This window comes from Pelobates fuscus, chromosome 3, assembly GCF_036172605.1.
Source record: "Pelobates fuscus isolate aPelFus1 chromosome 3, aPelFus1.pri, whole genome shotgun sequence".
NCBI classification, from domain to species: domain Eukaryota; kingdom Metazoa; phylum Chordata; class Amphibia; order Anura; family Pelobatidae; genus Pelobates; species Pelobates fuscus.
Genome location: NC_086319.1, coordinates 66,391,714 through 66,404,751, shown reverse-complemented (window position 1 = coordinate 66,404,751; position 13,038 = coordinate 66,391,714). Strand labels below are relative to the sequence as shown.

Genomic DNA, 13,038 nt, shown 5'->3' with positions numbered 1-13,038 from the left:
CTATATTGGAATGGAATGTTATTGACAGTTCACTATACTGGAATGGAATGTTATTGACAGTTCACTATATTGGAATGGAATGTTATTGACAGTTCACTATACTGGAATGGAATGTTATTGACAGTTCACTATACTGGAATGAAATATTATTGACAGTTCACTATATTAGAATGGAATGTTATTGACAGTTCACTATACTGGAATGGAATGTTATTGACAGTTCACGAGATTGGAATGGAATGTTATTGCCAGTTCACTATACTGGAATGGAATGTTATTGACAGTTAACTATACTGGAATGGAATGTTATTGACAGCTCACTATACTGGAATGGAATGTTATTGACAGTTCACTATATTGAAATGGAATGTTATTGACAGTTCACTATACTGGAATGGAATGTTATTGGCAGTTCACTATACTGGAATGGAATGTTATTGACAGTTCACGAGATTGGAATGGAATGTTATTGCCAGTTCACTATACTGGAATGGAATGTTATTGACAGTTAACTATACTGGAATGGAATGTTATTGACAGCTCACTATACTGGAATGGAATGTTATTGACAGTTCACTATATTGAAATGGAATGTTATTGACAGTTCACTATACTGGAATGGAATGTTATTGGCAGTTCACTATACTGGAATGGAATGTTATTGACAGTTCACTATACTGGAATGGAATGTTATTGAGAGTTCACTATACTGGAATGGAATATTATTGACAGTTCACTATATTAGAATGGAATGTTATTGACAGTTCACTATACTGGAATGGAATGTTATTGCCAGTTCACTATACTGGAATGGAATGTTATTGACAGTTCACTATACTGGAATGGAATGTTATTGGCAGTTCACTATACTGGAATGGAATGTTATTGACAGTTCACTATACTGGAATGGAATGTTATTGAGAGTTCACTATACTGGAATGGAATGTTATTGACAGTTCACTATACTGGAATGGAATGTTATTGACAGTTCACTATATTGAACTATATTATATAGAATCTTAAAGGTGAAATGTCCTTGATATATATTGTGCTTCCTTATAAAGTGAAAGCAATGAAAACTCTCACCTACGACATATGATTTTGCTGCGTCTGTTGCTGCTGCTGTTGTTGCTGCTGTTGCTGAATCAGTAGTTGCTGTTGCTGTCTGCGCCTAGCAGTCCTTAGTTTTTCAAATCGAGCCTCCATTTCATCTAACACCTTAGGTGTATATCTCACAACCAGTTTTACACTTTCCTTCGCAGCCTTTAGAAGCTCAACTGCTTTTTCGTGATGTTCTCCTTCTACACTCTGTATGTGTGAAAGCATAAACATTTTACAAAGGTAAAGTATCAGTTAAAATAACACAATCATGCCAAATAAACTATTGAACCCAAATGACTACTAATTGGAATATTATATAGCTCTTATGTTTAAATAGTTGTTACTTTGCACATCGATGCACCTTTTTATTTACTTTTATTTTAATTATTATTATTATTATTATTATTATTCTTTTTGTTTGTTCCAGTTCCTTGTTTGGGCAACACATGGAGATATGAAGTGAGCAAAATACCTATTTACATTTTATCTAAGATATCCTTGAATCAAATATATTACACATTGGATATTTCTATTGTTTTTATCTTCCCAGAGAGAAATTTAAACAAGAAATAGTGGTGGGATGCTGCTCTAAAAAGCATATCAGTCCAGTTTACAGAGCCAATAAAATAGGCTCTTGAAAATGCGAGTGAACCATTTATCTACCTCACCTAAATTGCAGGTGATCTGCACTATCTACAACCTGCACTATATTATACATTTTTATTTTTCATATTTGTATACGACGTATATGATTCAATCAAGATTCTGTGAAGTAATTCCTCAACATTTATAGCACTCCACTTTAGGTATATATTAATTATATACCATACTCTTTTTTTTCTATTATTATTCTTGTTGTATTATATATTATATTGTTGTATTTATGTTTTAGCATCATAAAATATTTCCCTAAATCTGGTTATACACTGTTTTATTTATATTTTCCCAAAATGTGGACTGTTTAAAACTTGTTAAAATAGATTTTGTAAATGAATTGTGTTAATCACAAAATCATGGATAAATATACAAAGCCTTTAACAACTGGCAACATTGAACATAAATGCAAATGTTTTTTAATTGTTATTGTTGAAGCAAACATTTGGTAACCAACTATAATCTTTAGCACCTCTTTACTTGACCTATTTTGAGCGCAATCGTCTTCAAATAATATATTTTGTGGTTGATTTTTTGATGGTTTACTGAGAAACATTGGGCATGAACACATGGCATCATGGTATGAAAAAATGGCAAGGAACACTGGTAAAACAAACATACCACTCCATTAACGGAGAGTAGTTGGTCCCCTCGTTTAAGTCCACCGTGTCTCTCTGCCACCCCTCCTGGAATGATGCGAGAAATGTAAATGGGGGAATTCTGTTCCTTTCCTCCCATCACATTAAATCCAAGTCCTTCATCAGTCTTTGGTAGTTCCACTACCCGAGGGTGAGAATGACCTTCACTTGCAGCAAATGCAGCTACTGTAGCCTGGAATTAAACATTTAGTACTGATTATATCTAACAGAATAGTTGGATAACCAATACTTTTAAATTGTTTATGAATACCTTTCTCTGTTTCATTTCTATGTGTGTTATTTTACCCTTGTCATCTCATCCACCGTACACAAAAAAAGTGTTTCCATAGAAACCCAGAGACAAGTTTTATTAATTGCATTCTATCAAAATAGCTGGTATATCAATAGCACGTTGACATTCAATGTTCAGTTCAGTGCAAACACTTAACAAAGACAAGTGTTAAGTGTTAAGCTGTATTAAAGGAGATATCATGGATATGTAAAAGTCATCTAGCTGGGTGGTTAGTATCCAGTACACTATCAGTAAGACAAATGAAAATACAGAGTCACAGCGTGTTACCCAAATGAATACCAAAAACACTCAAAACACCCGTGTGGTAACCTCTCTATCCACACTAAAAATCACAGCAAGTCATATACATACAGTGGGTGGAATGTTGCGGTTCAGGATTAAATATGATGGTATTGAGGTAGATGAAATAACTGTGGAGATATAAATGTACAAATACCTAGTGCAATATTGTACTGTATAATAAAACTTCCACATACAGTGTATAGCTCAGTACTCACAAGGGGGGAGCCAAGAACAATAAAGTTATTGACGATTTGGAACGCATATGCGTTCCAACAACAAGACCGCGGACCGGAAGTGCGTCATTGATATGCGACCGGAAGTGGAGATACCGGCGCGAACCCGGAAATGAACACCCTTTGAAGTGGGTATATAAACAAATCATCTGAAGGACACTTTGAGCAACTGAGGAAGCCCAGGACTTGGGCGAAACGCGTTTTGCAAGTAATTCTTTTTATCCCACAGTGGACTTATTCACTTTAGCACAATTTTAGTGATTTTATCAAGTTTGTTTGGATTTTATTTTTATTTCATTTCATTTTACTGTGCTGTACATCCACTTTTACATTACTAATAAAAGGACTTAGTCCCCAATTTCATATTGGCGTGGACATTCCTTTTTGAAAGACACAGAACATCACCTGCACTTTGGAAGGGAGTGGGATCCCTTCTAACTATCCCACAGGCGTCAGGACTGAGCCATTTCCAATTGGCTCCCCCCTTGTGAGTACTGAGCTATACACTGTATGTGGAAGTTTTATTATACAGTACAATATTGCACTAGGTATTTGTACATTTATATCTCCACAGTTATTTCATCTACCTCAATACCATCATATTTAATCCTGAACCGCAACATTCCACCCACTGTATGTATATGACTCACTATCAGTAAGAGACTAGAAAATCACTCTGTCACCAGTGGAGTTGGTGGAGGGGTCAAAATATATAAACTTGGTGACCGATCTGAAAGTCCCATCCCTGGCCCCTTCCATACTCTATCCCTTAACACCTGCAAGATGTGTCTCTTCACATACTTATGGATACATTCATAAAGACACAAAACCATAGTTAAATACTTACAGACACACACAGGTCCACATGTATAGACACACACATTCCTAGATGCTTATATAAAGTCATAGATACCCACAAAAACACACAGACGTGCATACACAGGGATACAGATACAAAAACACACTCAAGTATACACGGGTGCACACAAGCACACACAAGCAGTCATGCATTTACACAGAAAAGCATAAGCACACACACACATACACAAACACATGCAGACAGGCATGCACTGACTAACATACACACCCATTTTCAGATAGACACATAAATACACAGGCACAGACACACACACATGCATAGACAGGCACGTTTTTAATACTTGTACTGGTGCAGGGGTAGTGGCTGCTAGTAAAATATTACATCATATGTCTCTGTGGTTCAGATATCATGCTCCCTAGCTTTATACTGCTCTCTCTGCCAGGTCTTCTCGTGAGTGTAAGCAGCTCAGTGATAGAGGTATGGGAATATGATGTATCTCTATTTGAACTGTGCTGCCCGTTTAGTCTCTTTGACTCCACAAGCAGCCCAGAGACCAGAATCATTAGTTTGATTACATTTAGTAAAATAGACATGAATTAATACAACTAGGTAAAAAAAAAAAAAAAAACATTTGAAAGCTCTTTTATTCACTAAGCAGATAGGAAGAGTGAGAAATCTATTACCTGTCTGAGATAAACTGCCACTCTGGTTGCAGTGGAAAATTTTGTTGGAAATTCAGGTACTTTTTAACCTCTTTTTTATACATTGGAAGTAAAAAAAAAAAAAATTGTGACCCCCCTCTCAAATAAAATGTAAAAAAAAAAAAAGAATGAAAATGAAACAAGAAAATAAAATCAAGAAAATGCATTGTAAGAAATATTTTGGCACCTATAAAGAAATAAATTAGCACAAATGGTAAAGTGCTAAAGTGCTAGAAAGACAGCCTAAAAAGTGTTCACAACACTTTTTATACATAACACCTCAGATTTTGATTTCTCTTCCACTAAATTCAATGGTAAAATAAGGTGAAGAATTCTAATATTGATGGATAGGAAGCCAAGATAGAGACGCAAAGTTCTAGGATGGCGGAAAATGCTGCAATGTGGATTTCTACATTTAAAGGACTCTATAGTCACCAGAGCAACTACAGCTTATTGTATTTGCTCTGGTGAGTAGAATCATTTCCTTCAGACTTTTTACAGTAAACACTGACTTTTCTGAGAAAATGTAGTGTTTACTTTACAGCATAGTGATAACTCTACTGGTCAATCCTCAGATGGCTGCTAGAAGTGCTTCCCGGAGCAGTGCTGCACACTGTGCAGTACTGCCACTCAGTGTATCCGCCCTCTGCATGCAGACAGTGAACTTTCCTGATAGAGATGCATTGATTCAATGGATCTCTATCATGAGATGCTTATGGGCAGGGCTGTGATTGACTTGTGCTGGCTCTGCCCCAGATCTGCCTCATTGACAGTCTCAGCCAATCCTATGGGAAAGTATTGTGGTTGGCTCACATCATCACTTCTGGTGATGTCAGTCATGCAAGAAGCTCAGGTCAGAGGCAGCAGCTGCAGACTTGAATATAAGTAAGATTTTAGGGAAGGGGCAGGGGGAGATTGGATGGTGGTTTCAACACTATAGGGTCAGGAATACATATTTGTGTGCCTGACCCTATAGTGTTCCTTTAATGTTATTTTTCAGAACTTGTAAAAGCATATTTGGTAAATATAGGGATTAAGTAAGCATAATGTAAAAAAAAAAAATACCTGGGAAGAGATAATTCCCCTTTACATTTGACTGATCTTTTCAATTTCTCACTAGGAATAATCAGGCAGATATGTAAAACTATAGCCCTATGCAAACTTGCAACAAAATACGATTCTATTTTCAATATCTGAACAGATTGCAATGCATACTCCTTTATTTACTGACAGATTTTAAACTGAGAAAAAATAAATGAAATAAAAATATAATTAGCAATGCTGTTCTTAGACAGGTTAATAATCTACCAAACTCTATGAAATTGAATTTTACACCATCTCCACTGACCTTGTAAAGAGTCATACCTGATTAAACATGGCAGCATATACTTATGGGTTAGCTACTTCCCTTACAGCAGAATAGAAAAGAAATAGAACTCTGACATTGGTATAAATACATCCACCACTCCCCATCAGGCAGCCTTGTTTCCTGTCCTTCACAGCAGTTTGAAAGGAATCTGTTTAAGTAGGTGCTGTGAACTGAAACGCGTAACCGGCTTGTCGCTTTTGCACTAGTGCTGTAATGTAAAACACTACACTTAGTGCGGCAATGTAAAACACTACACTTAGTGCGGCAATGTAAAACACTACACTAAGTGCGGCAATGTAAAACACTACACTTAGTGCGGCAATGTAAAACACTACACTAAGTGCGGCAATGTAAAACACTACACTAAGTGCTGCAATGTAAAACACTACACTTAGTGTGGCAATGTAAAACACTACACTAAGTGCGGCAATGTAAAACACTACACTTAGTGCGGCAATGTAAAACACTACACTAAGTGCTGCAATGTAAAACACTACACTAAGTGCTGCAATGTAAAACACTACTCTAAGTGCGGCAATGTAAAACACTACACTAAGTGCGGCAATGTAAAACACTACACTAAGTGCGGCAATGTAAAACACTACACTAAGTGAGGCAATGTAAAACACTACACTAAGTGCGGCAATGTAAAACACTACACTTAGCGCTGCAATATGTAAAACACTACACTAAGTGCTGCAATGTAAAACACTACACTAAGTGCTGCAATGTAAAACACTACACTAAGTGCGGCAATGTAAAACACTACACTTAGTGCGGCAATGTAAAACACTACACTAAGTGCGTCAATGTAAAACACTACACTAAGTGCGGCAATGTAAAACACTACACTAAGTGCTGCAATGTAAAACACTACACTTAGTGCGGCAATGTAAAACACTACACTAAGTGCTGCAATGTAAAACACTACACTTAGTGCTGCAATGTAAAACACTACACTTAGTGCTGCAATGTAAAACACTACACTTAGTGCTGCAATGTAAAACACTACACTTAGTACTGCAATCTAAAACACTACACATTGTGCTGCAATGTAAACACTACTCCATAGAACCTGCTATGTTACATTGCATCTCTAAGTCTGCCTTCAGTAGCTGTCTACCAGACAGCCACTAGAGGGCTCCCTGAATTGAAATGGACCCTTGGTCCGGTATCTGACACTGGACGTCATCGCTCTGCATGAGGACCTCCAGCGTCAGATTTTTCCCTATAGGAAATCATTGATTCAATGTTTTCCTATGCAGAGGTCTAAAGGGCGAGCAGCAGGGCGAGCAGCATTAGCACATTAGAGGCTGCGGACTGACAGAGGGGGCGGAGCCAGGACCCAGGATCGAGGGACATCAGTGCTGGAATAAGGTGAGTAAATAAAATATTTTTAACCCTTTATTCACTTGGGCGGGGGGGGAGGTGGGGATGCAGGAAGGGGGAGGCAGGGGAGCGTTAGTGCCAGGTATACAGCTTTGCATTCCTGGCACTAGAGAATCCCTTTAAGAATTTTGAGCAGGCGAAGTATAACTTAATTTTCGTAGCTATGGGAGCTGTAATGTCATAGGATATCGCCAGTTACGAAAACTAAAAAAAAAGGTGCCCTATATATTTAGGAACTTCTGATAACATTCTATTCTGTTTATTGCACAAAGGATTGAAATAGCTTTGTCATTGGATATTTTCCATCCACCATCATGCCTACATACACTTTCAGAGTTATTCACTATACCTGGATTGTTTACCCAAGTGAGAATTGTGGCTGCTCACTGTTAAAAAAAAAAAAAAACATTCCCCCCGAGCCCCCACCCGAGCCCCCACCCGCGACGCACGACTGGGGGCTTTTAAACTAAAGGGGGGGGGGGGGTTTGTCCCCCCGGCCCCCACCCCTGTGCGGTGGGTGGGGGCCCTAAATAACAATAAGGGGGGACCTATTGTCCTCCCCCCTGGCCCCCACCCCTGAGCGGTGGGTGGGGGCAATAAATAAAAATTGAGGGAGTCCTAATGTCCTCCACCTCGGCCCCCACCCCTGAGCGGTGGGTGGGGGCAAAAAATAAAAATTGGGGGAGTCCTAATGTCCTCCACCTCGGCCACCACCCCTGAGTGGTGGGTGGGGGCCATAAATAAAAATTGGGGGGGGACCTAATGTCCTCCACCTCGGCCCCCACCCCTCAGTGGTGGGTGGGGGCCATAAATAAAAATTGGGGGGGGACCTAATGTGCTCCCCCCCCGGCCCCCACCCCTGCGCGGCAGGTGGGGGCCCTAAATAACAATAAGGGGGGGACCTAATGTCCTCCCCCCCGGCCCCCACCCCTGAGCGGTGGGTGGGGGCAATAAATAAAAATTAGGGGGGGGGACCTAATGTCTTATGTTCTTTGAATTTTCCCACGATGTGTATAATGACACAGAGCACTATGATTGGTTAGCTTGAAATCCAGCTAGAGTGCTCTGTGTCATTTTACACAGCGTGGGAAAGTTCTTTGGAATTTAAATTTGTTTGTTTTTTACAGGTATTTAGACAAGGGTCCCCCCTCATTATTTTTAGGATGAGGGGGTACGTAGGGGTAATTTTTTGGGGGGGAGGGGGGTGACTAGGGGTTTGGGGGTTTCATTTATGGCCCCCACCCGACACGCAGGGGTGGGGGCCGGGGGTAAGGACCTTAGTTCCCCCGACTTATTTTACTTTAGGGCCCCCACCCACCATTCAGGGGTGGGGGCCAATAGGTTTTTAATTTATTTTTATTTTTTTACAGTGAGCAGCCACTGACTGCTCACTGTTTACTAGACATGCCCCTACTCGCGGTATAGCGAGTAGGGGCTGAATTTACTAATACTAAGTCATCTCTACTTAGTATTAGTAAATGTGGCTGAAAGATCAATTTAGGTGACCAGTTTAGGTCTTTCAGCCTTTTGGTAGATAGCTCCCTAATACTGTGTGAATTAGGGAGCTATCTACTAAGCGGCTGCTTATTTTTTATTTTTTTTTAAGTGATTTCCCTATCCACATTTGTTTGCAGGGCATTTGTCCTACTCTTACACCCATTTTACTTCCTTTTGCAGCCCTCTAGCCCTTTCCAGGAGTTTTTTAGAGGCATTATTGTGGCCAAAAGTTCGGGTCCCCATTGACTTCAATGGGGTTCGGGTTCGGGGTCAAGTTTGGGGTCAAGTTTGAGCCCGAACCCGGACTTTTTTTCAAAATTCGGCCCAACCCGCTGGACCCGAACATCCAGGTGTCTGCTCAACTCTAATAATAAGCACTATAGTAATCTGAAGTTCTGATTAGTGAATGTTTGTTTGGAAATCGTGATGTAATTACATAATGTCTAAATAACAAATAGTAAGTATCATTAAATTAACTAGCTGAGTTAGATCAAAATAATATAATCTGCTAAAGTGAGTTTTGTAAACAGATTTGTATAAAGATCATTTTAAGTGACACAAATATTTTAGCTACCAAAGCAAATCGTATAAAATAACTTATTACTACTTAATTGTCAAAAAAATCCAAGAAAATGACCTCAAGAATTTGACTTATTTTTGTTCTCAAAATTAACTTGCAAATGTGCTTTTTAAACCATTAATGATTTTAAAATGTAAATGTAAATATCTAAAAAATATTCCATTGTACATTTTAATTTTTAACAATGACGAAATCTCCAATCAACAATTTTCCCAGATTTTCACAAATATAAAATTAAATTGCCTTTTTATACTAAGGTTTAACAATGATATAAACAAGTATATATTTATATATCCTCTAGTCTAGCATATAAACTTATTTAGCATGGTCCTCAATCCCTCTGTTCCTGTGTGTCCAACTTGTCTGGATACAAAACGTGTCTGTTAGTCGAGCCATTGTACAGTGATGCAGAATTTAATGCCGCTTTATAAATAATAATAATACATTTTAAAATATATTTAACTTATTAAAAAAAAGTGTTTGTCTGTTTTATATCTTTACCTGGAAAGCAATATTGCTGCTAGTATTTGGATTGAAATTGATGTCTAAAGCTTACTGAACACACGAGAAAACATGCAACATACCATAATCAATTACAATGTCAAACCGAGACATCATCACAAAATGATTTATAGAACTCACCTTGGCAGTGGCTCTGGCACGAAACTCGGGACAACCATTTACAGGAATTGTCTCATGCATGTATTGGTAAACCTGAAATTACCAGAAAGATAACAATTGTCACTTAAGTAAATTATACTGGGAATTTTGCTCTTGTTTTGACAATATCTTAAATTTGATTAAAACCAAAGAACAAAAGTTACCCGGGCACTATCCCAAATCCCTGTGCACATTTAAATAAGTGGTGGTTTTAAAGTATCACTCCAAAGGCCATTTAATGGTAAGAGTCTGAGTTCAGGGTTTAATTTTGTATGTTTGTATTTGCTTTTGAACTACACAGCCATGTTACAGTGCTGCCGCCCACCCCATATGTTCCAAATTAAGGGTTAATAAGTGCGTACGGGTTAAAAAAAATACCCCTCTCTGTCTCATTAGACATTTTAGCTTATAGTTGAAGACAGCAAGGTGAATAGTTAGTGTAGGACTCACCCAAGAGGTTTTGCCTTGACGTGGCAGGTGAGCTTACACTTAAATGGCCATTGGAGTGATGCTAAATAACCTCCAGTTATTTACAGGCACATAGGGATTTGGCATAGTGAGCAAGTAACTCTTTTATTGTTTGTATTTAATGTGTACTGTAGTCGTTGCTGTCGCCCAGGAGTACTGGGAGTTTGATCGCAGGTCTTAATTTTGTATGTTGATACCATAAATTTGCTATATACAGTCTGAGACAAATGTTTATGTTGACCTACTTAAAATCAGGTGTTTCCATTATTAGCATTTTGATTGGGTTAATGAATGTTTAAATATTCAATTTCTCATTATGTTATGTTCATAATTAAATTAGATGAAACTATATGATCTAATAAAAAATAACAATGCAAAAAAATAATTGTTGAGATTCAAAATAAGATGAGATTTAACACTATATAGGAACACTCTATGGTCAGGAACATAAATATATATTTCTTACCATATAGTGTTTAAACCATAATCTAGCCATCCTGGCCTCCACTAAATATAGTATAAACTTACTTTTATTCTAGTCTGCTGCTGCTGGCTTTGCCCCTAATCTGCCAGCTTGGCTGACATCATCAGAAGTGATTCTTTCATATAGGAAACTGAATTGGCTAAGACTGTCAATGAGGTAGTTCAGTGGCAGAGCCAGCAAAAGTTAAACACAACCCTGGCCAGTCATCATCTCCTGATAGAGATGCATTGAATCAATACATCTATATGAAGACAATTCACTGTGCAGCACTGACATTGAATGTCAGTGCTGCACAGTGTGCAGCATTGCTCCAGGAAACCCCTCTAGTAGCCGTCTGAGGAGTGGCCAGTGGAGGTATCCCTAGGCTGTAATGTAAACACTGCATTTTCTCTGAAAAAAACTGTATTTACTGCAAAAAGCCTCAAGGGAATGATTTTACTCACCAGAACAAATACAATAAGCTGTTGTTGCTCTGATGACTATAGTCTACCTTTAATTGGACCAATAAACAAACTAGATATTTAAAGGATGGAAATATGTTGACTGGGCTAATTTTTAATCTACATAATCCCATATTTCAAATGGACAAACAGGGACACTTTATAGGGGTTGTAGCCAGGGGCTGGGGTATTCTAAGAATTTGTAGATGACTTACTAATATTTTTTGCAACTAAAATGTCATTTAGAACAAGAACAAGGTAACTTATTTACACATACAGATTTTTAAACACATTTATTGAGATTATTATTGCTGTGGAGTTCTGTTCAGACACAACAACAATATGGAGCTCCTTGAAAAGACATGCGGATGGAAAAGAGGGACAGAGGGATTTGGGCCCAAAATAAGGACAGTCTCTCTTAAATAGGGACAGTTGCAAGGTATGAAACTTTGAACTATCTGTGATCAAGTTGAAAAACAAAAAGATGGTAAGAACTAGACTTGTGTGTGTTCAAATTCAAACTAATTATTCCAAATTCGCCAAAATGTTGGACGATTGGCGAGTCGTCTGATTCCGTAACTCTTAATCGTGATTTTCTCAAAACAAATTAACTGATCAATGAACAGTTTCTGTTGTTTTGTGATTCAAAGTTCTATTCAAACCAAAAAAAGATAATTGATGGGAAAAAAATGGTTGACTCTGTTCACAGACCAAGTGAGAAGTGATAAAAAATAGAAGCAAAGGGAGGAGAGTTAAGAAAATCTATATTTATTTATAGATTTATTTTACTGCTTCACATCTTTTTTCCACTGATTACTTCTTCTTATTTGATCTATGAACCAAATAGCGGGAAAATGTGCCTTCTAGTGTACTACAAAACATATATATTTTTTTCGAAACTACTGATTGCACAGAAGTCTCCCAAACCAAAATGCCACGTGGACAAATGCCAAAACATTTTTTTTTTTTACAGCCGAATTGATTTTTCTGCTGTTCACAAGTCTAAGTTCTGCACACGTGGTTATATACAAGTATGGAGGAAGCTGTGTACTGGTTGTGAGCTGCTTTGGTGGTGACATTTTTTTTACAAGTTTATGGCAAGGTCAGCACATTTTGGTGGAATGTAATCGCATTATGTCCATGACTTCTTGAACAGTTATTTGTATCTTTGAGAATGTTATGCAAAAATAACCTTGTGACAAGTGAAATAAAAGGTAAACTCAATCTACTGTAATGACCTAATGCTAAGTCTTCAATCCAATATAGTTTCTGTGTCTTTAAACTACAAAAATGTGCTTAGAAATCAGTCGGTGCAAATAATATTCTGAACTACATTTTAATTGCATGTTATTAGTAAGTCACCTAAAATTTCTCAAAACAGCCCTGCCCCTTGTTATGAAGCACTCGTA

At 37.8% G+C, this 13,038-nt stretch overlaps 1 protein-coding gene across 1 annotated transcript in view; it reads right to left on the bottom strand.

Annotated features, from left to right (window-relative positions):
• Positions 1-982: 982 nt before the first annotated feature.
• LIN7A (lin-7 homolog A, crumbs cell polarity complex component) overlaps positions 983-13,038 on the bottom strand; it is a 129,732-nt gene continuing 117,676 nt past the window's right edge. Inside the window, exons 3-5 of the mRNA XM_063447146.1 lie at positions 10,220-10,291; positions 2,377-2,586; positions 983-1,308 (exon numbers count right to left, since the gene is read on the bottom strand). Of these exons, the coding sequence (XP_063303216.1) occupies positions 1,087-1,308; positions 2,377-2,586; positions 10,220-10,291 (504 nt within the window). The 3' untranslated portion in view covers positions 983-1,086. The remainder of the gene's footprint in view (positions 1,309-2,376; positions 2,587-10,219; positions 10,292-13,038) is intronic.